Source organism: Cebus imitator, unplaced genomic scaffold (genome assembly GCF_001604975.1).
Source record: "Cebus imitator isolate Cc_AM_T3 unplaced genomic scaffold, Cebus_imitator-1.0 Scaffold3, whole genome shotgun sequence".
NCBI lineage: Eukaryota > Metazoa > Chordata > Mammalia > Primates > Cebidae > Cebus > Cebus imitator.
In genome coordinates this window covers 3,657,196-3,684,350 of record NW_016107318.1, presented here as the reverse complement: position 1 = coordinate 3,684,350, position 27,155 = coordinate 3,657,196, and the positions used below count along the sequence as shown (strand labels likewise).

The window sequence follows — 27,155 nt, the reverse complement described above, 5'->3', positions numbered from 1 at the left end:
ATGAATAGACATTCCTCAAAACAAAACATACAAGAGGCCAACAAACATATGAAAAAATGTTCATCACTAATTTTCAGAGAAATGCAAATTAAAACCACAATGAGATATCATCTCATACCAGTCAGAATGGCTATTACTAAAAAGTCAAGAAATAACAGATGTTGGGGAGGATTTGGAGAAAGTGAATGCCATACACTTTTGGTGGGAATGTAAATTAGTACAAATCCTATGGAAAACAGTATGGAGATTTCTCAAAGAACTAAATATAGAACTACTATTTGACCCAGCAATCCCACTACTGGGTATCTACTCAAAGGAAAGAAAATCATTTTATCCAAAAGACACCTACACTTATATGTTTATTGCAGCACCATTCACAATAGCAAAGTCATGGAATCAGCCAAGTGTTCATCAACAGTTGACTGAATAAAGAAAATGTGGTACATATTTCATGCCATGGAATACTATGCAGCCATGAAAAGAATAAATTCATGCTCTTTGCAGCAACATGGATGGAGCTTGAGGCCATTTTTCTAAGTGAAATAACTCTGAATCAAAAAATCAAACATCAGATGTTCTCACTTAAAGTGGGAGCTAAACAATGGGTATACATGGACAGAGATACGGAAATAGTAGATGTTGGGGACTCCAAAAGGGAGGAGGGTGGAAGAGAGCCAAGGGTTGAAAACCTACCTATTGGATAATATTTTCACTATTTGAGTAATGCTTTCACTAGAAGTCCAAACTTCAGCATTACATAATATACCTATGCAACAAACCTGCATACATAACCCTGAATCTAACGTTTAAAGAAAATGAATTTGGAGGGGTGATGCAAACATTCAGACCATAGCACTTATTTATGACGGTTCTATAATAGTTTTATAATATTAGGTCCTCTAGTTTTATTTTCTTTTGTTCCAGTTATCAATTTATTCCTTCAGCTTCAAACTCATGCATTGTCCAGTCTCTGCAAAGGGAAACAGTCCCTTTAAATGTTTTTCCTTTGTCAGCTGGGATAAACTTAAGCTTTGTCAGTAGAGGGCGTTGAAGGGACATTGCAAGAGAAAGTTTGCTCTCTGGTTCTGCAGGTTCTGAAGCACGTGTTACTGCCCAGGGCCTAGCTTCTGCAGCAGGCCGGCTCAGCTATTCCTGTGCCAAGCTCCTGCAGTGAGTTCATGTTGGCCAGCAGCACCTAGCAGCTTTCAGCTTTCTTCAGCCTCCCCCTGAGTTGGTTTTATAGCAGTGTGACCTGGGTGAGACTTCTCCATGTGACCAGCTTTCCTCAATACCCTAGAGTGTGAATTTCCAGCAGTTTTTACCAGTACAGCACCATGAACACTTTTCTGCCATTTCATGAGCCACAGTGACACCCATGGTCTGGCTATCAGCCTGCCAGGACCTCTTCATTGTCTAATATGTAAAAGAATTCACTAGCAAAGTCATGGGGGTTGGGGATTTTCTTTGTAAGAAAGTTGTCCTTTAAATTTTTTATTTTCCCAATAATTTTACACTTACAGAAAAGTTGAAATATGATACAGAAAGTTTTCATATGCACTTGATTCAGCTTTCCTTAAAATTAACATTTCCCATAACCATAGTAAAATGATCAAAACTAAGAAATTAACATTAGTATAATCTTAGTAACTAAATCACAGACCTCATTCAAAGTTCATTAGTTTTTCTATTAGCATCCTTTGTCTGTACAGACCTCATTCAAAGTTCATTAGTTTTTCTATTAGCATCCTTTGTCTGTCTCAAGATCCGTTTAAGGTCCCACGATGTATTTAGTCGTCTCTTTAGTCTCCTCCAGTCTGTGACAGTTCCTTAGTCGTTCCTCGTCTTTCAGGATCTTGACACTTGAGGAATTCTGGGAAGTTATTTTATACTTTATCCTTCAGTTTGGGTCTGTCTGATGTTTTCTCATGATCAGATGAAAGTTATGCAAAAATACCACACAAGCGATGCACCCGTCTCTGTGAATGATAACTAGGGGTACTTGGTATCCGTATGCCCATCATGGCAATATTAACCTTGATCATTTAGTTAAGGTGGTGTCTGCAGGGTCCATCCACTTTAAAGTTACCATTTTTTTCCTTTTAAATTAATAAATACACCAGGGGAGAGTCTTTGAGGCTGTATACATGTTCTATTTCTCTTCAAATTTATACACATTAAGTTTAGCATACATTGCTGGATCATGCCTATAAAAATGGATTACTACAGAGTTCACCTAATGTTGATTTTCTACTTCCTTCATTTTTCCTATATTTATTAATTGAAATCGAGAGTTGTACTTTCTCATTCATTTATTTATTCAATTATTTATTTATATCAGTATAGATATTTATTATATTCTGTGGGCTATAATCCAATACTCTTATTCTTTTCTCTCAAATTGTTCCCCTTTTGGTCGTTTCTCTGCCTCCCAACATGACCCTATTTGTTGTTGAGCATCTTCTTACTTTCCGGCATGAGAAGATCTTCTAGGTTCATCTTGCAGTTTTGTGATCTCAGACCTGTTGTCAAACATTTCTCCAAGGACCCTTGATTCCTTTTATTGGAGACTGATATGGCACGATAACTGGCCAACACCTTGAGTGACAGATGCTGAGCAGAGAATCCAGCTGAGTCATGCCAGTCTCCTAATCCATGGAAATTGTGTGATAATATATTTGAATTGTTTTAAAGCCTGTGGATAGTAATAACTTGTTACAAAGCAAGATAAAACTGATATCCCCTTTTTTCTAAGACATTCAATTTTGATTTGCCATTCCTCTGCTTTTAGAGCCTTAATAACTTTTCATTGTCTTAATGATAAAATCCAACTTAATTAAAAACTTTTAAGGTCCTCCTGGGCCCTGGTCACCACTCCCCCAGCCTCACTGCTTGTGAATCCAATGCTCTCACTCCATTCCAGACAGACTGAAATACTTGGATGGCCCTGATGACACCATGTTTTCTTACTTTCCTTGCCTTCACTTCATGACTCAGTTTAAACTTTGATTTCCTAGCAAGCCTTTTACAGGTGCCCCAAGCCTGGGGGAGGCTACTGTTCTCCTGGCTCTGAGGGAATCTTTTTCAGTAATTAGTGCAGTAACTCAATTGTCTGTGTCTGACTGTCTTCCTGAGTATACAGCACTCCCTTTCAGCGAGATGTTTTTAATTTTAATTTTAACTTTTTAAATCTTACTCACCATTATCCTTCCCCAGGGTCTATGCCAGTGTGGACTGAGTGAATGAGTAAATGAGAAAATGAACAGCGTAATGCCTTATAAATTCAGGAAAAGCTGAACCATCATTTGTTCCAGTGCAGACAGGCTTGGCTTTGAATACCAGCCAGTTCCATGATCTTTCAGCTGAACTTTTAGTTTTTTTGTGCTTTGAGAAATAAGGGCCAGGCGAGGTGGCTCACACCTGTAATCCCAGCACTTTCGAAGGCCGAGGCGGGCAGATCACCTGAGGTCAGGAGTTTGAGACAAGCCTGGCCAACATGGTGAAACTCCATCAAAAAAAAAAAAAAAAAAATTAGCCAGGCGTGATCATAGGCGCCAGTAATGTCAACTACTTGGGAGGCTGAGGCAGGAGAATTGCTTGAACCTGGGAGGTGGAGGCTGCAGTGAGCTGAGATTGCGCCATTGCACTCCAGCCTCTGCAACAAGAGCAAGACTCAGTATCAAAAAAGAAAGAAAAAAACTTTTAAGGTCCCTATTACTATCCTAAATAGGGATAGTAATAGTGTTTACTGTATGCAATTGTTCTGAGGACAAATTAGGAAAAGATATGCAGTTACACAGTGCCATGTACAACTCTAAATTCCAATTAATAAATGTAGGAAAAATGAGGGAAGTAGAAAAATGCACAAGAAATGTTACATATTAACTTTACTGCAGTTTCTTCTTGGTAGTTATCATTTCATGCATGCCTACATATGGGCTGCAAGGGAACCAATGATTGTTTTTAGTGCTCAGCAGGGTTTTTTTTTTTTTTTTCCCCTTCTCTTCCTAGTGAGGAAAATGAAACTTAGCGGCAGTTGGCATGCTGCCAGCTGAGCATTTGCTGCTCTGAGTTTCAGTTTCCTTTCTTTTCTAGAGTGAAGAAACGGGTCTCTTAACAACCTTCTGTCTCCAAACTGTGGCTGCTCGATAAATCAGAACAGTTAATCCTTAATTTAAGCCTGATCCAACTCTTAGAAACAGGTAAGCGACTTTTTAATTGAAATATAATATTTGTACATATTTATGGGGTATGTGTGATATTTTGATACAAACATATAATGTACAACGATCAAATCAGGATCATTGAGAAATCCATTGCCTCAACCATTTATCATTTCTTTGTGTTGGGAACATTCCAGATCTTCTCTTCTAGCTGTTTCAAAATAGACAATAAATTATTAACTATAGTTGTCCTATTGTGCTATGAACACAAGAGCTTATTCCTTCTATCTAACTGTATTTTTGTACCCATTAAATATCCTCTTTTCATCACCCCTTCCTCTGACTTTCCCAACTTCTGGCAACCACTAGTCTACTCTCTACCTCCATGAAATCAACTTTTTTTTTAAAAGCTTCCACATATAAGTGAGAACATCACAGGTAAGTGACTTTTTGCCATCCAATGTTTCTTAGCTGTGTGTGAAGAAAAAAGCTTTCTTTTCTTTCTTTTTTTTTTTTTCTGAAAGGAGTTTCAGAGTGGAATTGCTGCTAATGATCATACTTTTATCTTTCATTTTCCTTTAATTTTAGTGAAAATTTTACACACAGATAACTAGTGAGTGTAAATGAACCATTGTAATCTGATACAGTTTATCAGATTTAAAAATTATTTGCTTTGTAAATTGGAATCAATTTCTTTTCCTTAAAAACAAAGGCATTACAAATAAAGTTGAAGAACTCTATGAATCTCTCCTATACTCTTGGTTTTTGTTTTTTGTTTGTTTGAGACACAGTCTCACTCTGTTGCCCAGGCTGGAGGGCAGTGTTTCCATGTTGGATCACTGCAGTCTCCACCTCCCGGGTTCAAGGGATTCTGATGCTTCAGCTTTCCAAATAGCTGGGATTATAGGCTTGTGCCACCATGCCTGGCTGATTTTTGTATTTTTAATAGAGATGGGGTTTCACCATGTTGGCCAGCCTGGTCTCACACTCCTGACCTCAAGTGATCTGCCAGCCTCGGTTTCCCAAAGTGCTGGGATTACAGGTGCGAGCCACTGCACCCAGCCTCACCTATACTCTTTACCTTTCTTTCTATTTCCAGAGGAAAACATTAGCTAAACTTTGGCATAAGTTTTTGTCATGATTGTTTTTATGGTTTTCTGTATGTGTGTGTGTGTGTAGTATGTGTGTGTGTGTGTGTGTGTGTGTGTGTGTGTATGTATGCATGTATCTAAATATCTCTAGTATTACTTTTTAAAAATTACTTCTGTTTTTATATACCAGCAAAGATGGTTTTACACAATAATTTTAAAAAAATTTATATTTGTATTTATTTTATTTTTATTGATACATAGTACACTACATATTTATGGGGTACATGTGATATATGGTGATGCACTTAGAATGTGTAATGATTAAGTCAGGGAATTTGTGGTTTCCATCACTTTGAGTATTTATTATTTCCATATTTTGGGAACAATCTAAGTCTTCTAGCTACTCTGAAATATACAATACATTGTTTTTTACTGTAGCCACTCCACGTTGCTGACTAATAGAACTTACACCTTTTATCTAACTGTATATTTGTGCTCATTAACCTGCATCTCTTCACCACTCTTCCTAGCCCCCAGCATCTATCATGATACCCCCACCTTTATAAGATCAACTTTTTAGCTTCCATATATGAGTGTGAAGGTGTGATATTTCCTGTGCCTAGGTTATTTCACTTAATATTCTCCAGTTCTATCCATGTTGCTGTAAATGACATGATTTTACTGTTTTTATGGGTAAATACTATTCCATTGTGTAATATACCACATTTTCTTTATTCATTCATCCATTTGTGGACAGGTAGGTTTTCTACAGTTAATAGAAATTCACAATAGAAAATGTTGCTGTGATAAACCTGAGAGACACTAGGAAGAATTTTAACATATTGACCATATTCAGCAATCTTTTACAATGTGGTGTACAGACTGTAAAATAGCTCATAATTGTCCCTGCCTTCTGGTACTCATGTCCGTGTGTAACCCCCCTTGTCTGTGGATGAAACCTGTGACTTAACTGTAACAGATAGAATTTGGTAAATGTGATATGTTAAGATTATAGTGTCTGCTATGCTAGGAGATTCTCTCACTTGCTGGTTTCAATGAAGTAAGTGGTCATGTTGGGGGAGGCCCATTTGGTAAGGAACTAAGAGTGGCTTTAGACCAATAACCAGCTGAGAACTGAGGGTAGCCTCTCATCATCATCAGCAAGAAATGGGGTTCTCATATCTACAACCACAAGGAACTGAATTCTGCTAACAACCACAGGAGCTTGGAAGCATGGTCTTCTCCCATTAAACATTCAGAAGAGTCTGCAGCCATGGCTAACACTTTGATAACTGCCTCATGAAAAATTCTGAAGCAGAGAATCAACCTAAGTAATGACTGTATTTCTGACTCAGAGAAACTGTGAGACTATAAATATGTGTTGTTTTAAGCCTCTAAATTTACTATGCAGCAATAGATAAATCACACACTAAATTAGTCAATACTTAATACTTTATCTGTAGATGTTTTAGGGTTTTCTGCATATAAGATAATATCTGTGAGCAGAGATGATTTTACTTCCCTTGTAATTCAAGTGCTTTTACCTTTTCACTTTCTTTTTTATTTTGACCTACTTGCTCTGGTTAGGACATTCAGTAATACGTTGAATAGAAGTGGTAAAAGTGGATAATCTTGTCTTGTACCTGATCTTCGAGGAAAAGTTATCAGCTTTTCACTGCTGAACGTGATGTTAACTATGGACTTTTTATACATGGATTTACTATGTTGAAGTCATTTCCTTCTACTACTGTTTTTTTTAAGTGTTTTTTTTATCATGAAAAGGTATTGAATTTTGTTAAATGGCTTTTCTGTATCAATTGAGACGACCAATTTGACTTAATAAGAGTTCTTCAGAGAAACTGAAGCAACATAAAAAAACAAAACAAAAGCAAACAAAACAAAACAAAAAAACGAAGGAAGTTTGTTATGGGAGTTGGCTCGCATGATTTTGGAGGCCGAGAAGTCTCTCTGTCTGCCATCTGCCAGTTGTAAAGCCAGGAAAGCTGGTGGTGTGATCCAAAGGCCTGAGAACTGGTAGAGCCAGTGGTGGAACTCCCAGTCTGAATCCAAAGTCCTGGGAACTGGGAGAGTTGTTGGTGTTAAGTCCCAGAATCCAAATGTCTGGAAACCAGGAGCTCAGATATCTGAGAGCGGGAGAAGATGGATACTCCAGCTCAAGAAGAGAGAATTTCTTCTTCTTCTGACTTTTTGTTCTATTTGGGCCCTCAATGGATTGGATGGTGATTCAAATACCAATCTAAAATGTGTTTGTATCTTCATTTGTCTCAAGATTTCCTCTTATTATTATTTTTATTTTTTTATTTTTTGAGATGGAGTCTCTCTCTGTCACCCAGGCTGGAGTGCAGCGGTGCAATCTCTGCCTGCCAGGTTCAAGTGATTCTCCTACCTCAGCCTTCTGAGTAGCTGGGACTACAGGTGCACATCACCACATCCGGCTAATTTTTCTATTTTTAGTAGAGACGGGATTTCTCCATATTGGCCAGGCTGTTCTCGGACTCATGACCTCAAGTGATCCACCTGCCTCGGCTTGCCAAAGTGCTGGGTTTACAGGTGTGAACCACCACACCTGGCCTCAAGATATTTTTCAATTTCCCTTTTTATTTCTTTTTGATCCACTGCTTATTCCAGAGGGTGTTGTTTAATTCTCACATCCTTGTTAGTTTTCTAGATTTTCTGCTACTGATTTCTAGTTTCATTAGAAGGTTGAGAGGAAAGACACTTGGTATGGTTTCAATCTTCTTAGATTTGTTAAGGCTTGTTTTTTGGTCGGGCGCAGTGGCTCATGCCTGTAATCTCAGCACTTTGGGAGGCCGAGGCGGGCAGATCACATGGTCAAGAGATTGAAACCATCCTGGCCAACACGGTGAAACCCTGTCTTTATTAAAAATACAAAAAAATGAGCCGAGCGTGGTGGAGCGTGCCTGTAGTCCCAGCTACTCGGGAGGCTGATGCAGGAGAATTGCTAGAACCCGGCAGGTGGAGGTTGCAGTGAGCTGAGGTTGCGCCACTGCACTCCAGCCTAGTGACAGAGAGAGACTCTGTCTCAAAAAATTAATAGTGTGCTCCGGTAAATTTTCACTTTCTTTTTACATTTTACATTGTGATATTTTCCACATATGCTTGTATGATTCTTTCCAAAAAAAAAAAAAAAAAAAAGAAGACTTGTTTTTTGACCTAACATGTAATCTATCCTGGACAATGCTCCTATAACACACTTGAGAAGAACGTGTATTTTGCTGTTGCTGGATGGAATGCTCTGTATATGCCCATTAGGTCCATTGGATCTATACTGTTGTTCAAGTTCTCTGTTTCCTATTGATCTTCTGTTTGGATGTTTTATAATGGATAAAATATTGAAAGTGGGTTATTGAAATTTCCTTCTCTTGTTGTGTTGCTGTTTATTTATCCCTTCAAGTCTTTCAGTGTTTGCTTTATTTATTTAGATGCTCTAATGTTGGATGAATACATATTTATAATTGTTATATCTTTCTGGTGAGTTGACTCTTTTATTTTTACATGATGTCCTTCATAGCCTCTTATGACAGGTTTTGATTTAATGTCTATTTTGTGTGGGTTAAGGACAGACATCCCTGCTCTCTTGCGGTTGCCATTTGCAAAAGCACCTTTATTATCACTTGATTTTCATCTTATGTGTGTCCTTAAGTTTAAGTGAGTTCTTGGAGACAGCATATTATTGTATTTCATAATGACATGCTTTGACTCAGTATTATCCTTCTTTCTTTGATTTGCTAATATTTTGCAGATGATCCTTTCATCTATATTTGTGAAAGAGATTCACCTGTAATTTTTCTTTCTTATAACAACATTAACAGGTTTTGGTATCTAAGTTATTCTCTGGAAGAACATGTGTAAGATTGTGTATTATTTATTCTTTAAATTTTGTTAGAATTTAGCAGTTAGACTCTGATCCTTGAGTTTTTTGGGGGCAATTCTTAAATTAATTATGAATTTAGTTTTAATTTTAAAATTATGAATTTTAGCTATGAGAGAGCCAAATGTTGTATTTATTTTTATGTCAGCTTTGGTACATTGCATTTTTCTCGAAATTTGTCCACTTATTCTCAAATTTATTTTTACAAAGTTGTTTATATTGGGATCATTTTATCATTTATTGCATCTGTACTGACATTTTCTCTTCTGTTTTCTTTTTAGGACATTTCTTCCCTTTTTTCCCTTTATCGGTGTCAGCAGTGTTTTACAAATTTTGTTACTCCTTTTGAAAAGTAGGTTTTGGTTTTGTTAATCTTCTCTATTGTATACTTAATACTTCTGTTCATTAATTCTTGCTTTTATTTTTATTATTTAATTTTTTCTGCATTCTTTGGGTTTAATTGGTATTTTTTTCTGACTTTTTGAATGGAATTTATATAATTAATTTTCTGCCTTGCTTCATTTCTAACACATATGTTTAAACATATATGATTTTATGGCATTTTATCTTCACTCCATAAGTTTTAACAAGAATATTTTATCATTTAATTAAGTTTCATTATGATTTCTTATTTGAATAACGTATTATTTCAAAGTATATATTTTATTTTCTAATGTATGAGGGAATCTAGTAATTATCTTCTTTTTAAAAAACTTTTTGGCTTATACTCTTGTTCAATACTATGGTACTTTGAAATGTTTTGAGATTTGCTTGCTTTTTAAGGTTGTAGAATATCTTTTCTATACTTTTTCTTTTATTTTTGTATTCCAGTTTCATATCTTAACCAATTTTGCTTCTTTAATCCCTTTTGGCCTCTCCTCTTTTTCTTCTCTTTTTTTCTCAATACTTCAGTTGATAGATTTTTNTTTTTGAGACTCAGTCTCTCTCTGTCACCCAGGCTGGAGTGTAGTGACACAATCTCAGCTCACTGCAACCTCTGCCTCCTGGGTTCAAGCGATTCTCTTGCCTCAGCCCCCCAAGTAGCTGGGACTACAGGCGCCCCACCACCACGCCCTGCTAACTTCTGTATTTTTAGTAGAGATGGGGTTTCACCATTTGGCCAGGCTGGTCTTGAACTCTAGACCTTGTGATTCACCTGTCTCAGCCTCCCAAAGTGCTGGGATTACAGGTGTGAACCACCATGCTTAGCCTGTAATTCTTTAACTAGGTCTACCTTGCATTTAAATGTATTCACTTAATTATTAATTTCAGATATATGTTTTTAAATCTGAATTTCTTTTTAACTTTTTATTGTATTCATTTTACTGTCAATCATTCAATCTTGCTTTTTAGCTGTTTGAACATATCAAATATAGTAATTTAAAAATCTCTATGGGTAGCTCCAGTATAAGTATGGATTTGTTTCTATTGTGTGCTGTTTCTCTTGGTTTTCTATCATGTTTTATTTACCTTGATTTACCTTGTTTATGATGAATGAGAGTCAGTGAACATTTTAAAAAATCATAGAGATAATTTGAAGCTAGAAGAATGTTCTTTTCATCCAGACAAGATTTATTTTGTTTCTGCCATATGGCTGTGGACACTAGCAATTCTCATTTACTTTAATTCAATCAAGGATTGAGATTACTGGAGTAGGAAATTAACTCTGTCTGCTTCCAGTCCATACTTACTTCTTCCCTGTAGCTCTTTTCTTAAATTTTTTAAAAAATTGTATGTCAATAGCATTTGGAGTGTAAGTGTTTCTTTGTTACATGGATGAATTATATAGTGGTGAATTTCGAGGTTTAGGGCATCCATCGCCCAAGTAGTGTATACTGTATCTAATATGCAATTTTTTGTTTTTTGTTTTTTTAATCCCTAGCCCCTCTTCACCCTCTCCTTTCTGAGTCTCTAAAGTCCAATATATCAGTCTCTATGCCTTTGCGTACTCGTAGCTTAGCTCCCAGTTATAAGTGAGAACATAAGGTTTTTGGTTTTCCCTTTAGAATCCCGAACTGTAGTCTAAGGGAAAGGTTTCCAAGCTACTCTCCTTATTGCACTCCAAAGTATGATGTTTATCTCCCTAACTCTGTGAGTTTAGTAAAAGCTTTGCTTGACTTTTCAGCATCTCACGTGCCTTTTCTGAATTTGACAGATGCACATCAGAAAAGTGCTCCCAAATGCTTATCTTATCTCTCTTTATTAACTTCTCCAAATCTTTGCCAATAACTATGTCTTAACTGCCTTGTTTGCTCTTTAGAGCATTGTAACACATGTATTTTCATAGTTTATCCTGCTTTTCCAGTTTTTTTCATTGAAATAATTGTCATGATGACCAATAGTCTAGTATGCTGCTGTAGGACTTCTATAGCTGTTATCTCCGTTCATATTTCAGTTTCTTTATGTGTTTTTTCCTACATGAATTCCTGGGTTCCATTTCCTAATTCATACATTGGCAAATGATGAATGTAATATGATGATGATGGCCTGTGTTCCAGCCACATACTCTTTTAAAGAAAATTTTACTGGAACACAGTCATGTCCTCTTGTTTACATATTACCTATGACTTATTTTGCATTACAGTGGCAAAGTTGAGTAATTGTGGAAGAGACCATATGGCCTACAAAGGCTAAAATTATTTACCATCTTGTTCGTTATGAAAAAGTTTGCTGACTCCTATTCTGATTTTTTATTCTTTAACATTCTGAAGTTTGTCAATTGATTTAAACATTTTAATGACTTTTTCCTTTCTAAATAATATATTTTTTATCTACCTACTACTGTGCCATTCTATATTTTTTGCCTTAATCAAATAATGTGTTTTAATTAAGTCAGTGAAAAAAAGAACTGACTGAAAGTAGAAGCGAAAATCTAAGCTATAAGCGACTATATTATACAAGCTTCTCAAAATATAATTGTTTTTCCATTAGATATAGAAATATGGAAGTGACCACAAGATTGACATGGAATGATGAAATTCACCTGCGAAAGCTGCTTGGAAATGTTTCTTTGAGTCTTCTCTATAAGTCTAGTGCTCATGGAGATAGTATTGAAGCTATGTTGCAAAGATGCAGCCATCAGGGATGTACTGTAACAATGTTTTACATTAATTGCAATATCATTGTAGCCTTTATGCTTGGAGATTATTCTAATTTATATGAAAATTCTGCAGAGCTAAATGATTCCTTCTGGTTTTCAGTTCAAAAGAAAGATGATGCCACTGAAATAGAAACTTTACTCTTAAATATAGCACCACAAATTAGTGATAAAGAATTGGTTGGTCGTTCCTTGAAAAAGGATATTTTCCTTATACGGCTATATAATAACACAATTTATCTAACTGACGTGATAACAAAAAAGTTGAAACTAGACTTTTACGGCTTCAAAAAATATTTGGAATGTGAAGTTTTTCGAGTTGAAGGTACGTGAAATTAGATAATCCTACATCTCACATTATGGTTCTAATGTTCGTGTTTGGAGGGCAATAATTGCTCTACAAGAGCAAGGAAAGTGAGAGGAAAGCCAGGTTCATGCCAACTTATCCTCTGATAAATTCTGAAATGAAACATGGGGAACATGAAAATTATGAGGTTTTTATCCAGAAAGTATAGGCTGCTTTGAGCAAAGTAAGTTGAGAAATACATGTGCAGAGATAGAGATGAAAAAGAAGATGGAGATGAAAAAGGAGGGGGGGGGGAGAGAGAGAGAGAGAGAGAGAGAGAGAGAGAGAGAGAGAGATCTTATCATTAGAGCTAGTTTGTTTTGACATATGACCCAAAGATCAGACCCTTGTAACATATGACCCTTTGAACTTCTAGGCGTAATTAAGTGAGGGTTTCTAGAGCAAGTTAATGTGCAGAGAGGATAATTTTTTCTTCTCTTCCTCTCACTATGCTGCCAACCCTGACTCCTAACTAAGCAGCTCAGCCCTGGGTTATGCAAATGAATTCGATGTCTTATTTTAAAAGTAGACATGACCACATTTAACCAGAGAAGTTTAAAAACCTTATGATGCTATGTTTATTCCTATAGGATTTAAGGATAACCTAGACTATGCAAAGAAGATAATGAAAGCTGGAGAGTAAGTTAGATTTGTGGGCTATCTACTAATCATTTTATTTAGACCAATTGTATAAAGAATGCTGACAAGTAGTAAAGATAAAAATCATGCCACTTGAAATGATAAACAAGAGTTATGATGTTATTGATATAAAATAGCAAAGATACTACCAACTATGAAACTTTAAAAATCCACCTGATGACATTGACCAATTGGACTTCGTTTCCACTTTAGACATTAGATTCAAATTTTTCAAGTTATAACCATTTTAGATAATTTCTCTGAATCTTTTCCTTGAGATACAGCTTTTGAGAATCCTCAGTAAATGTTAAAAACAAACGCTTTTTCAATTTATAGTTAGATAGCTACATTGTATATATTTTATTTTGATTTCTTCTTAATATATTTTTAGTGAAAATAATAATTTATCTTCAATGTTACTAATATTATACTTATGTGGTCTAAGACAGATAGTTGAAAAATGGTTTGGTTGCTGGTTAATATTTAACTTTAGTCAGATATAAAATAATGCATTTTCTTTAAGCACAAAATGTATAACTTTAGATATTTACAAATCATATCATAGAAGATTCCATTATCAAAATAATAAGTAATAAAAAAATATCCTTCTTAGAGAAGAGAAAAAAGCTCTAGGTGACTTGTGGTGTTCTTTATTGGGTGTTCTTATGCTGTATTTAACCATTGCATTTTAACAGGCACAGAAATAGGCTTCTAGCAGAAATCAGAGATTACAAGCCCTATGCAGACTTGGTTCCAGAAATTCGTATTCTTTTGGTGGGTCCAGTTGGGTCTGGAAAGTCCAGTTTTTTTAATTCAGTCAAGTCTATTTTTCATGGCCATGTGACTTGCCAAGCCATCGTGGGATCTGATGTCACCAGCATTACTGAACAGGTAAGTTATTTCCCTGAGGATTTTATTCTATAGATTACAATTATTATATTATTTATGTTTTTGCCTTTTTCTCTCAGGACAATCCTAATATACAATTAAATGCTAAATCTACAATTAAATCCTAAATCAAATGGGAAATAGGAGTAAAATTTTAATCAGAATCACCTCCACAGAGCTATATTATACAGAGAAGCTTTCAAATTTTATAGATGGAAGAAGCAGTTATATAAAGAATACTTTTTAGTGTTTGTGTAGAAAACAAAAATTGAAAAACTCTGTGGAAATCTTTGACCATTATATTTGATTTTCATTTTTACACATGTACCACATGATTTTACCTAGTTTAAATGATTTTCTCATAATAAAATAATGAGAATTATGTAAGATATTTTATTTTATTACATAATTCCATTCTCTAAGACATGGTCATGAAAAGCAAAAATAGTAGTTCACATTGGTGGGTCAAATTTGAAGGAGAAATTGAAGTGTAAATCTATGCTCTTACAAAAACTATCTTATTTACAAAAAGATATGCTTAAGGAAATAAATAGTAATATAGATTTCTTAATTGTTACCCTAAAGAACTACAAATTATGATGCAACAGTTGTCTAGAAAATTCCTTCTGGTTTATGCTTATCAATGTTATCATTCAATCAAACAAAAAATAATAAAGGAAAAAAACAAAATTTTAGAATCAGTCTTTTTTTATGATAACCACAAATTATCACTTGTTAGCGAATATGCTGTTATTATCAATGTAAAATTTAGCATAATATAAGACTACATAATAAGACAGTAATGGTTCATTTGAGCTTCTGTGTCACATTCAATAACTGAAAGAATTTTCTAGGACTTTCCAGAATCACATCTTATTTCTTGATATTGGCCAGATACTATGCTCTTGAGTGGCTTTAATATATCAGTGTAGCCTCAGAAGTCATAACTAGATACTGCCACACAATTTCAATTAATTAAGCATTGACTGAAATGTTTCTGTTTGTTAAATGTTCATTCAGAACTAGAGATCTAGTTACAAATAATGCTTGGTCTCATTGCCCAGAGATCTCAGAGACCAATGCAGATAATAAATATGCATCATTTATTGTGATACATGCCACAATAGAGGTACTATTCAAGACAAAATTTCTATTTCTTCCTCTTAAGTTTTAAATTTTAAAGGTCTTGTTTTAAGAGAAGATGTAGATACTGAACTCCAGTGAAATGCAAATGTTATTTAAACTGAAGACATATGGGGGGAATTTTAGGAGGGAAATAAAATATTTTATTGCTTAAAGACCTTTTTCTTTGAATAACTGAAGTTATAAAGGAAGCAAATTAATGGTAAGGAAACTGTGAAGACGCATATTGGTGTTCCTGAAATTTTACAATGTACTTTAGCACTAGGGCTTAGTATAATTCTTTTGTGTTGGGGCACTAGTAGGTCTTATTCTCCTAGATAAAAATCTTCAGTACGATTACCCCTACACATTTCATGGCCCAGTGAGAGCTTTTGACTTTATTACAGATTACAATAGGTCATAGAGGGTCTTTTCCTTCTGGTTTGAGCGATATTACACCCTTGCCAGCACCACAGATGGAAAAATTGTACTTAAAGTGCCTCTGAGAAATCCTTTCCTTTGTAATTCTTCCCAAATCTTCTATAATTTTTTGTGTGTATGTTGAAAGTATATCTGACCAACAAATAAAATATTTTCAGAATTCTTCTAAAAAATACTCTTGCAGTAAGATGGAATGTGTTTATCTGGGAAAGAAGCTTCTGTTGTGCTTCTCAAAGTGAGATTTGTGGACCACTCGGGTTTCCTGAGACATTGTAAGGGTATCTCTGAATTCAAAACAATTTTTTAGAATTATTCTAAATTTTTTTTTGTTTTTTTTTCTACTGTATTGACACTTGAATTTATTATGCAACATAGTTTCACCTGTTGGCACATTAGTATGAATCAAACGTGGCACGAAACATGACTAGCAGTCATCATATTTCTCCCAATTGCTGTACTTACAGGAAAAAACCAAAATGCCAGTTTTACTCAAGAATGTCCTTTATGAATAGTTACAGTTATTGGCTTTATTTAAACTCCACTTTGGAGTATACATCATTTTAATATTCAGTGTGATAAAATGGGAAGTGCTCATAAAGTACTTCTAATGCATATTGAAAATTGGCAGTTGTCTTTAGAAAAATCACTGGAGCAACTGAGTTGTTAACTGAACCTTTTAAAAAATATATAACATCACATTTACTGGACAGAACAGACTTATTTATACTTGGATATTTGGCAGCTATTTTAATAAACATACTTAAAATGACCCTACTAATCCGGATAACCCAGTGAACCAATGTTTTAAAATGAACAATAAATTAGGCTAAAATTATGCATGAGTAAAAGAGATATTCAAAGTGTAAGATAGACCAATGGATTTAATGTGGCAGCATACAAAAATGTCACAGATTCCACATTACAACTAACCTTTAAGAAGTTATTACTTGTTGAGCTTTAATATATCATGTTGAGGAATATTCATACCTGAAAGTTATACAGTGAACTATTACCTCCTCTCATATTATACATATGTGTGAGAGGCCATATTTTCTTCACATACTTCAATTAAAATAACATATCAACAGATTGAATCAGAGCCACATGTATCTCATATATACAGTTATTTTCCTTAATCCAGAGATTAAAGAGAATTATAATAATAAACCAATGACACTGTTTTCTACAATTTTTTAAAAAAATACTTTTTAAATAAAAAATAAAAATGTTATTTGATGAATATGTGACAGGTTTGTAATTGTATTTTTAATGATTAAGACAACATTTAAGAGGAGGAGGGGCAGAGCAAGATGGTCACACAGGTCACTCCGGCAACTGTTCCTCCACTGAAACATCAGTTTGATTTTGAACAACTATTAACACACAAAAATATCTTCACAAGGCCTCAGGAAACCAGGTGAAAGATCACAGTACCTGGTTCTAGCATAATCATAAGAAAAGATACATTGAAGAGGGTAGGAAAGATAGTTTTACATTATCTGCATCACCCCTTCAACTCCAGGCAGCATAGTGTAGAGAGAACTATCATCTGGTTGGGGGAAAAGAGGGAAGTGAGGACAGGAATTTGCCCGGACTCCAATATCAGGCCTGCTGCAGTAAAACCCAGCACTGGGTCGAAGCCCATGGCCCCAGACTTTAGGCTGATATCTGAGGGCTGAGCCTCTAGACCCATGCTGGTGCCAAGTGAGACCATGTGGCCCTAGACTTCAAGCTTGCATGGTGGACTCAATCCCTGGGCCACACCATGGATTGGTTATTAGTGGCCCAGCCTGTGAACAGCTCTTAGTGGCAGGGATGCTGCAGTGGTCCTGAGCTTTAGGCATGCCTCAGTGCTGCACAAGTCACCGTGGTCCCAGGCTTTGGGACCATGCAAGGCAGCCTGCCCAGACTCTTTGGATGGGCTGATTGTTGAAGGACTTCTCCAGACAAAGGCGATCTGCAAATTTAGGAATAAGTACCTACTTCCAGAGATGTTTGTACATTGACATAGGGTCACAAGGGTCAAGAATGATCAGTGTAACATGATGTCACTAAAGAGAGAAAATAATGTACCAGTGACCCAAAGTAGAGATGTATGAGCCACCTGAAGAATTTAAAATAATTATTTGAAGGAAGCACAGCAAATTTCAAGAAAATACAGAGAAACAATTTAACAATGTGAGAAAAATGTTGAGTGATCAGAATAAGAAATTTAGTAGAAAGTTATAATAATTACAAAAATCAAAAATCTCAGAGCTAAAAAAAACACAATGGGCGAAATGAGAAATGACATAGACAGCATCAGCAGCAGAATTGATCAAGTAGAAGAGTCTGTAAACTTAAAGGCAGGTTATTTGAAAATATAGACGAGGAGAAAAAAACAGAATGAAAAAGAATGCAGAAAGCTTATGGGATTTAGCATCAAAAGAACAAATACTCAAGTTATAGGAGTGAAAGGAGACAAGAAATTAAGAGTGATAGAAAGCTTAAATAAATAAATAGTAGCAAAACCTTCCCAAACCTAGAGGAAGATGTAAATATCCAGGTAAAGGTGAGAGAAAAGTCCCCAATCGGTTTTAATTCAAACAATGTTAACCCAAGACATGTTAAAATCAAACTATAAAATATCAAAGAAAAAGAGAGGATTCTTAAAATAGGAAGATAAAAAAGCAAATAACAGAGAGTTTTAATAAGGATGCTAATAAGTAATTTAAAATATCTGGAAGTATAAAACTCACTGTTAAAACTAAGTATACAGTAGAATTCGGAATACTCTAATACTATAATGATGGTGTGTAAATCAGTTATATCTTCAATATGAAGGTTAAGAACCAAAACTACTACAATAATAATAACTGTAATACTTTGTTAAGGGACATGCAATATGGAAAGGTGTAAATTGTGGTATCAAAGATGTAAACCGTGGGGAGGAGTGGAGTAAAAATAGAGTGTTTTTTTTTTTCTAAGTGGAGCTGTTATTAACTTGACATAACTGGTTATAAATATGTTTTTTTGTATAAGCATCATGGTTAACTACAAAACAAATACTGATAGTAGATACAAAAAATATAAAAAGCAAGGAGTCAAAACATGCCACTATATATGTATACATACACACACACATATGCATGTATGTGTGTATATATATGTGTGTATATATACATGTTTTACATGATAAATTACATATAATTTCCCTTTTAATTAAAAAACAAACATTTAAACTTTTTTTAGTATTAATTTCCAATATTTTAATCATCCACAGATATTACCCACTTAAATAACAGTTCTTTGGGATTCTCAATAACTTTTAAGAGTCTAAAGGGGTCTTGAGACCAAACTGCTTGAGGACCATGGTGTTTAAATATTAATCAGTCTCTTTTCTTCTTATTGTCATGCCTTGAATGCTGGGTGATGAATGAACATTTACACGTAATATGTTTTTTAACAGTATAGGATATATTCTGTCAAAGATGGAAAAAATGGAAAATCTCTGCCATTTAAGTTGTGTGACACCATGGGACTAGATGAGACAGAGGGAGTAGGACTATGCATTGGTGACATCCCCCACATCTTAAAAGGTTGTGTGCCAGACAGATATCAGGTAAGGATTCTTCAATATCCAAAAAATTTCAAATCATTTTCTTCAGTATTTTTAATTGAATTTTCAACCTCAAAAGGCAATTTTAACTGCCATAATGTGGTTTCAACATCACCCAATACAATTCTACTTTAAATGAAAAAGAATTCATATAAAAAAGTAGAGTGACTATTGTTCTTTTCTGTAACATTGAGAAATAAAGCCAAAAGGCAGGATTCTATTCATCCACATTCCAGGAAAAGATCACGGGGATGTTGTGTTTTTATCACTCCACACTAATGTAAGCTAATAATAAAGTAGTCACTTAATCTCTTGCACTTTTTGGATTACATAGACAAAATATTGGAACAAGTACCACTTTGTGTTGAAATGTGATTTTATACTGTAAGTGCTTAGATTCCACTACTAAATACTTAGATTCAAAATTTGGCTCTGCCACTAATGCATGTGTACCCATATGTAAGATACACACTTTCTCTCTTAGTCTCTTTTTAGGTGTGAAATGTTGGTATTAATAGTGTCTATCTCACAGGGTGGATAAGAAGGTTAAATGAGATATTGCAGTCTAAGTTGTCAAAAAAGCTAATAATGATCGTTACCTTTCTTTAGGTGTTGGGTATCAGCCTCAATTTCTAAAGAATAATCTCTTTTGCCTCCCAATTGTGCTGAGTTGGAAACCTTACCTATGCATTCATTTATTTACTCAGAAACCATTTATTATAAGCCATATTTGTGCCAAACTCTAAGCCAGTTACTGAAAACACATAGTTCAATAACACAAGCCTTATCCTCTAGGAGTTCATAATCCAGTCAGGGGAAAGGAGACATAAAGATAAAGAGAGGAGGAATGCAGTGAAGACATTGGAGACATCAGAAACATACTAACACCCTAATTTTTCATAGCAGGGAATCAGTCAATTCAGTCCAACATTGAAATATATAGTTTAATAACTACACATTTCCAAACTATTGTTTCATGGTCTACTTCCTTAATCTTAGAAAGATTACTGTCTTGTGATAAGGAGACATTAACTTCAAAGTTGGTATTTCTTTTATTTGACTTTAGTTTGTTTTTCTTCTGTAAAATCAAAATAAATTACAGTCTTTTAGTTTAGCAGTTTCAATATTTTTTTCTTTCTTTTATTTTTTCTATCCATTAGTTCACTTAAGCATGCAAAATGCTTAGGGAGAAGCCTTAAATTGTATTTAACACATGTTAATGCTGTTTATTTCTGGATACAAATATTTGAAGTCAGCTTTTAAAAGATAGTCTTTATACTTTCCTGCAATACTTACAATGGATAATTATCATTTTCACCAAAGCAATGAAGTGCTGTTGTGTTTTTTTTTTTTTTTCACAAGAGAGATATAATGGTATTATGCTCACAGTGGAAAGGAAGTAAAGAGGGGATGCCACAAATTTGGGGAAAGAGTAGCTGAGGGGCAGGAGGGGGAGGTAAGAGGTGACAGTATTTGAAGCATTAACTGTGTCTTTAAAGATTAAACAGAGGCTCTCTGAATTATGCATGTTACTTTATGTTTTTATAACAGTTTAATCCCCATAAACCAATTACACCTGAGCATTCTACTTTTATCACCTCTCCATCACTGAAGGACAGGATTCACTGTGTGGCTTATGTCTTAAACATCAATTCTGTTGACAATCTCTCCTCTAAAATGCTGGCAAAATTCAAGAAAGTTCACAAAGAAGTATTAAGCTGTGGTGAGTCTCATTGTGCTTATCAAACAAATTTTATTCTGAAATAATTATAGATTTGCAGGAAGTTGCAAAGAGAGTACAGAGATTTCCCATGTACCTTTCATCTGATTTCTCTGGCACGGTGGCCGTTGCAGGTAGAGATTATTCACAGGCATGACTGAAGAAAGACCCCAAATCCTAATTTTCAGTCTTTAAAGAATAGAGTAGCCATAATTTTTTTTGTCATGTATGATTTTCCTGAGTCTTTAAGTAGGGAAATCCCACCTTCACACTATGTGGCTAGACTAGGAAAATCGAATCAAGGAAAATGATTATTGTTAACAATGTGTGTTTATAGATCTATGTCATTTTATCACGTGTGAATTGATGTACCCATCACTAAAACCAACTATTACATCACTTTGTAGATTTCCCTCATGGCACCCACTATTCCCCCACCATCCTTAATTCTTGGCAACTCCTAATATTTTCTTTATTTCCATGATTTTGCCATTTTGTGAATATTATACAAATGGAATCACACAGTATGTCACCTTTTGAGACTGGCTTTTTTGACTCAACCTAATATCCTTAGACATCCATCCAAGATTTTGTATGTATTTATTGTTCATTAAAAAAAATTTTATAGTATTCCATGGTATAGATATACCACAGTTTAACCATGCTATATCAAAAAATATTCCAGTTTTTAGCTACTGCAAATACAATTCCTGTAAATATTAGTGTTGAGGTTTCATGTGGATATAAGTTTTTATTCCTCTGCGATAAGTCTCCAGAAGTGTAATGCTGGGTCATATAGTAACTGTATATTTAGCTTTGAAGGAGATCACCACTCCAGAGGGACTGTACCAACCCCACCAGCAATACATGAGATAACTAATTTTTCTGCATTCTTGCTACTATCTGGTATTGCTGCTGTTAGAAAATTCTTAACTCTTCTAATAGGTGTATACTGATATTTCATTAGGGTCTTAACTTGCATTGCTTAATGACTAATGACATTGAACATCTTCTCATGTGCTTATTTGCCTTCCATATAGCTTGTTCAGTGAAATGTCTCTTCATGTCTTTTGACAATTTTCTGATTGGGTTATTTGTGTTTTTTAGAAGTTGAATTTTCAAAGATCTGTAAATCCTAAGTGTGAGTTAATTGCCAAACACATGGTTTACAAATAGTTTCTTTCAGTCTAGCTGTCTTATTATTATGACGATTTTCAGCCCTGCCATCTCTCATCTCTCCTTTTGGAACTCTGTGACATGAATTCTAGATTTTTTTTATAGTCTCACAATGTATTTATTTTTTTGTGCCTATTTGCTCTTTATTTTTCAGAGCGAGTAATTTCTATTGTTATATCTTTAAATTCACTTGTTCATTACTTTGTCCTTTCCCTTCTGCTTTTGAGCATATCTATTATTTTTCCTATCTTGGTTATTAATTTTTTAGTTCTAAAATTTCAGCTTGATTCTTTCTCACATCTTCTATTTCTTTGCTGAGACATTCCACTTCCTTCATTTCTTTCAAGCATATTCCTACTTGGTTTTTATGCACTTTCATGATGGTGAAACTTTAGAATCCTTGTCAAATAATTCTAACATCTTTGTCATCTAGTTAGGGTCAAGCTCTCCTGATTAGCTTTTCTCATTTAAGTTGAACATTTCCTGGGTTTTGATGTGACAAATGATTTTTAATTGTGTTTTTTATATTTTTGGTATTTTATTCTGTGATTCTGGATCTTACACCATGTGTTTTAATAGACATATTCTGATACTGGTAGGATGAAAAGTACAGATTTACCATGGCCTTGTCTGACACCCTTAGAGAAAGGGTGCCCCATATAGGATCCCCTGACATCACAGGGGCTAGAAGCCTCCTTGCATCTAAGGTTAATGAAGGCTAAAGTTCCAGCTTCTCACTTGTTCTCCCGTGACACTGTCAAAGAGGGAGAAGAGCACCTCATTGCTGCTGGTTGGATTGAAGTCTAGGATCCCCAAGTAGCCTCCATTGACACCATCAGGAGGGACCTTGTTAGTATAGTGCAGGTATAAATGTTCTGGCTCCCTACGTTTTTTTCTTCTCTGATACTACCTCGGCTAAGGTTAAAGGTTGGGAAAGGGAAGGACATATCCATGGATAGGGCTAAGGTGAATTCCGTGATGTTTGGTTGGGATAGTGTGGCTATTTTCTGAAAATTTTCTGTCTTGCTACACAGCCCTTTTTCTGATGTTTTGACTAGATGGAACAGGTTTTACTTTACTTTTTTTTTTTCTTTTTGTTGGCTCTAATTGGCATTTTCCAGTTGTGAGTGTCTCTAAAAGCCAATCTGGGACATATGAAATAAAAAGAAAACCTAGAGAACTGATCTCTTTTTTGTTTCTTGGGTCTCAAGGTCTCTAGTCAAATTGCATTCTCTGCACTTTCCAATCTTTGTGTTTGATTTATGTATAATGTCCAGAGATTTTAGCCATATTTAGTGTAAAGAAGAGGGGAAAGTCTACACCACTTGATCCACAACTGGAAGTACTCTCACCGATCTTCCAAAAGATTTTAATATAAAGAATTGTTTGGGTGTTTATATTCCAAAGTCTCACTGCTTACTATATTAATAGAAAGGTCACATATTTAGGTTCCAAAAAGTGCTATGCAGTTTAATGTATAGAGCATTGTCTCGGTTAAGTGACCCTAGTTTTTAAGTAGTAGTAAACTTTGACCTTGAGGAAGGTAACTTAATTTCACTGAACTTTAGTCTTCTGTTCTTATCAAATGGCGATAGTAAGTTTTGCATCTGAACTTAATAAACTGTCTAACAAACGCCTGAGTAGTGAACATTAGATACACACAATGTAAATATATAAGCATATATAAGTACTTAACAGTTCTAAAATTATGGAGGGCCTGAGGTAAGAGAGAAGTGCTAAGCTTCAAAATGAGTTTGCAAGATGTATGGCAACACATTGTGCTTGGCGTGCTGGATGGCAGTGTTTAATGCAACTAACTGTGCTGACTTAGGACCTCTAAAAGGACATTGCATTAATTTTGAAAGAGAAGAAGTTCATTGTAACAGAGGTTGAAAAAAATGGTAGATGTCAATTGAGAACTTCTCTGTACCAGAACTAAGTGTTTATTGGCCAACTTTGCTAGTTATTCCTTTGAAGCTTGAATGAAGAGAAGGTAAAGGAAATAATTTAGTAATGGAAAAAAGGAACACAAGATTTTGGTAGGACAAAGGTACTAAAAGCTCTGGTGAAGGAGTCTTGGGGGCTTCCTTGACTGGCCTTAGAAATTAGTCTTGTATTTTCCTCAGAAGTAGTTGTTAGCATAGCAGAATTTGGATTTGCTTAGAAGTCAAGTGTGATTTATTAATCCAGTCCCTGTGGTTTGAGGGAGAAAGCAGTAGGTCCTTAGTAGAACTGTGTCATCAGTACAGTTTGCTCTCATAAATGTTCATATACAACCCTCCTCACTTCCTCTCTTTCTTGTGGTTCTTTTTAGTCCCTAGAGTCCGGCAACCACTTTTTTTTTCCCTTGACCAATTTAAAACACACAATTTGAATGGAATCGTAGATAATTGCAGTTTAGCATGAATTTAATTGCATTGAAAAATGATCTCTCATGTTGGAGGAAAAAGATCAAAGATTGTTTCTCCACTAGAAAAGCTTCAGGCTCCATATTGAGAATTATTGGAAATATTTTATTCTTCAAATATCAAAATCACCTTTTAGAGTTGCTTTCACACATATTTAATAACTTGTTGACAAATTGATATTTATGATATGAAGTAACTGATTTTTCTATTTGATGTAGGTATAGCACATGTAGCCTTGCTTACTAACGTGAGTAATTGCAGTGAGGTTCTTCAAGACAACTTTTTAAACATGAGTAGATCTGTGACTTCTCAAAGCAAGGTAAAGAATGCTAATCATCATCAGATATTTTTGTAATCATATCACAATCATTCTTGTGTGTGTGTCTGTGTGTATATATGTGCTCACATGACACATTTGCAGGGAAATGAAGAATGGGATCAATTGCTTTGAGTAATTCAAATCTATATCACACTTTAAAACTGCAATGATCTGAATTATTAGTATGTTCTGAAGATAACTTATTCAGCCTTAGCTTCTTTAATTTCTTTCTTAAATTATATTTAAAATTGGTCAAATTTTAAATATTAAATACAAGACTTACGCTTCTTAAATATACTTTCCACAGGTCACAATTGTCAATAAAATGCTAGGCATCCCTATTTCCAATATTTTGATGGTTGGAAATTATGCTTCAGATTTGGAACTGAACCCTATGAATGATATTCTGATCCTCTCTGCACTAAGGCAGATGCTGCGGGCTGCAGATTCCTTCTTAGAAGATTTGCCTTTTGAGGAAACTGGTAATCTGTTCCTTTTCTCCCCCTCTCACAAATCACTCATTATTTTTTAAAAAATCCTAAGGTATATATCAGTTATTAGATGGCTGGGGCCCATCTCCCTGCCCTAGTCCTGAAAACCACATTAAGATATGCGCTTCATTTCCACTCTTGTTTGTTTCATTTGCAGGTGCAATTGTGAGAGTGTTACAGCCCTGCATTTGATATCCTTGACTCTGGATATCCTTGACTCTGACATTTGGGCCAATGTGTATTGGCGTGCCTCCATAAGAGTCAATCTCCATTGACAGCTGCCTTCAGATTTTGCTTCTGTTCATTTTTCCTTCTGTCCTTGGAACAGTCATATCTGAAGTTGAAAGGCCAAACCCGAGAAGCAGTGGGCTAAGATAGGTCCTACCACAAACCACTCTTCCATATTTCTGTACTATTTACGATTCAATTTCTGTGATATATTTTTAAACCATTCCAGGAAAAATGAGATATTCTTTTATTTATTCTTCTATAACTAACACTCCATATACCTCTATGTAGTACTAATCGCATTGAATAATAGTTATAAAATTTTTGCATAGACATCTACTTTCTTAAATAGATTGTGAGTTCTGTGAGAAACAGCATGGATTTTACTTATCTATGTATTCCCAGAGCTTATCACAGTGCCTGGTAATGAGCAAGCATACTTGCTATTACTGCCCCCACCACCCTCTCCGACGTCCATTCACTTTAGATTTTTCTCCGCATGCCTGTAGTGTGCCACCATACCTAGTTAGTGGTGGCTTACTCAGGAAGCTGAGGTGGAAGAATTGATTGAGCCTGGGAGGTGGAGGCTACAGTGAGCTGAGATTGTGCCATTGCACTCTAGCCTGGGAGAAAGAGTGAAATCCTGACTCAAAAACAAAACAACAAAATAAAACAACAAGTAACAACAAAACAGAAATGAAGACTAAAAGAGAATGAAAAGCTGGGGAGAGGGAGTAAATATAAAAAAGAGTGTTTCACATATACCTGAATGAAAATATGAATGACTCTTAAGTAATTGAATTAATTAAAACGAACCAACACTTTAAAAGAATTTACATTTTATTTCTATGAAAAAAATAAATGTTTCTCTTCTAAAAAGCCCATGCCTGATTTTCATTAATTGAATTCCAAACCACACTAGACATGTGTCTATCAAATTAGATTACTGGTGCAAATCAATAAGAGCGTTCTTAGACTCATGCTCCAAATAATTCCAAAGTCCTCTCAGTAGCTGCGAAAACTAGGACTATCAAGAAAGAAAAACAAAATTGCCAAAAGATAGTTTTCAGAGTTTTTTTTCCCTTAAAAACTTCTTAATAATCCTCTTCTCCAAATTTCTCAGTTTTTTTTCAAAAGAATATTCTTTGGTTCAACGATTATCAACATTCTGACAGTCTAATTTAGTTTTAATCAGAATTATCCTTGTATTTTGTGTAGTCATGGGTATTAAAAGAGCAAGAGTTTCTTAGGTCCATTTATGGAATATTTCCTAAAGCAAAGCTGCAAGTGAAGTTGTGCTCAAGTGAATGTTCAGGAGACATGACTCAGTGGAAGAAATTGAGTCTTTAAAAAAGACCTAGGAATAGAAGAACCATGGAAATTGAGGCATAGACCTAGAAGTAGATGTTGGGAACAAAATTAGAGAGGCAACTCTAAAAAGTTATTATAGGCTCACCAGAGTTGTGTGCCTGTTGCATAGTAACTTACCAATACATCAAAATAGTAGGTGTCACAATA

General features: G+C 35.0%; 1 protein-coding gene across 6 annotated transcripts; it reads left to right on the top strand.

Annotated features, from left to right (window-relative positions):
* The first annotated feature begins 4,069 nt into the window (after window positions 1-4,069).
* IFI44L (interferon induced protein 44 like) lies at window positions 4,070-26,270 on the top strand. 6 transcript variants are annotated; one of them, XM_017531086.2, is made up of 10 exons: window positions 4,070-4,199; window positions 9,446-9,516; window positions 12,096-12,586; window positions 13,198-13,246; window positions 13,942-14,137; window positions 19,146-19,298; window positions 20,847-21,018; window positions 24,818-24,918; window positions 25,226-25,400; window positions 25,567-26,270. In XM_017531086.2, exons 3-10 carry the CDS (start codon window positions 12,106-12,108, stop codon window positions 25,599-25,601), a joined length of 1,362 nt encoding a protein of 453 aa, XP_017386575.1. In that variant the 5' UTR covers window positions 4,070-4,199; window positions 9,446-9,516; window positions 12,096-12,105; the 3' UTR covers window positions 25,602-26,270. The 6 variants fall into 6 exon arrangements, with proteins under 6 accessions (XP_017386575.1, XP_037595405.1, XP_037595404.1 ...); XM_037739477.1 differs by lacking the exon at window positions 12,096-12,586; XM_037739476.1 differs by having other exon boundaries at window positions 12,365-13,246.
* The last annotated feature ends 885 nt before the right edge of the window (window positions 26,271-27,155 follow it).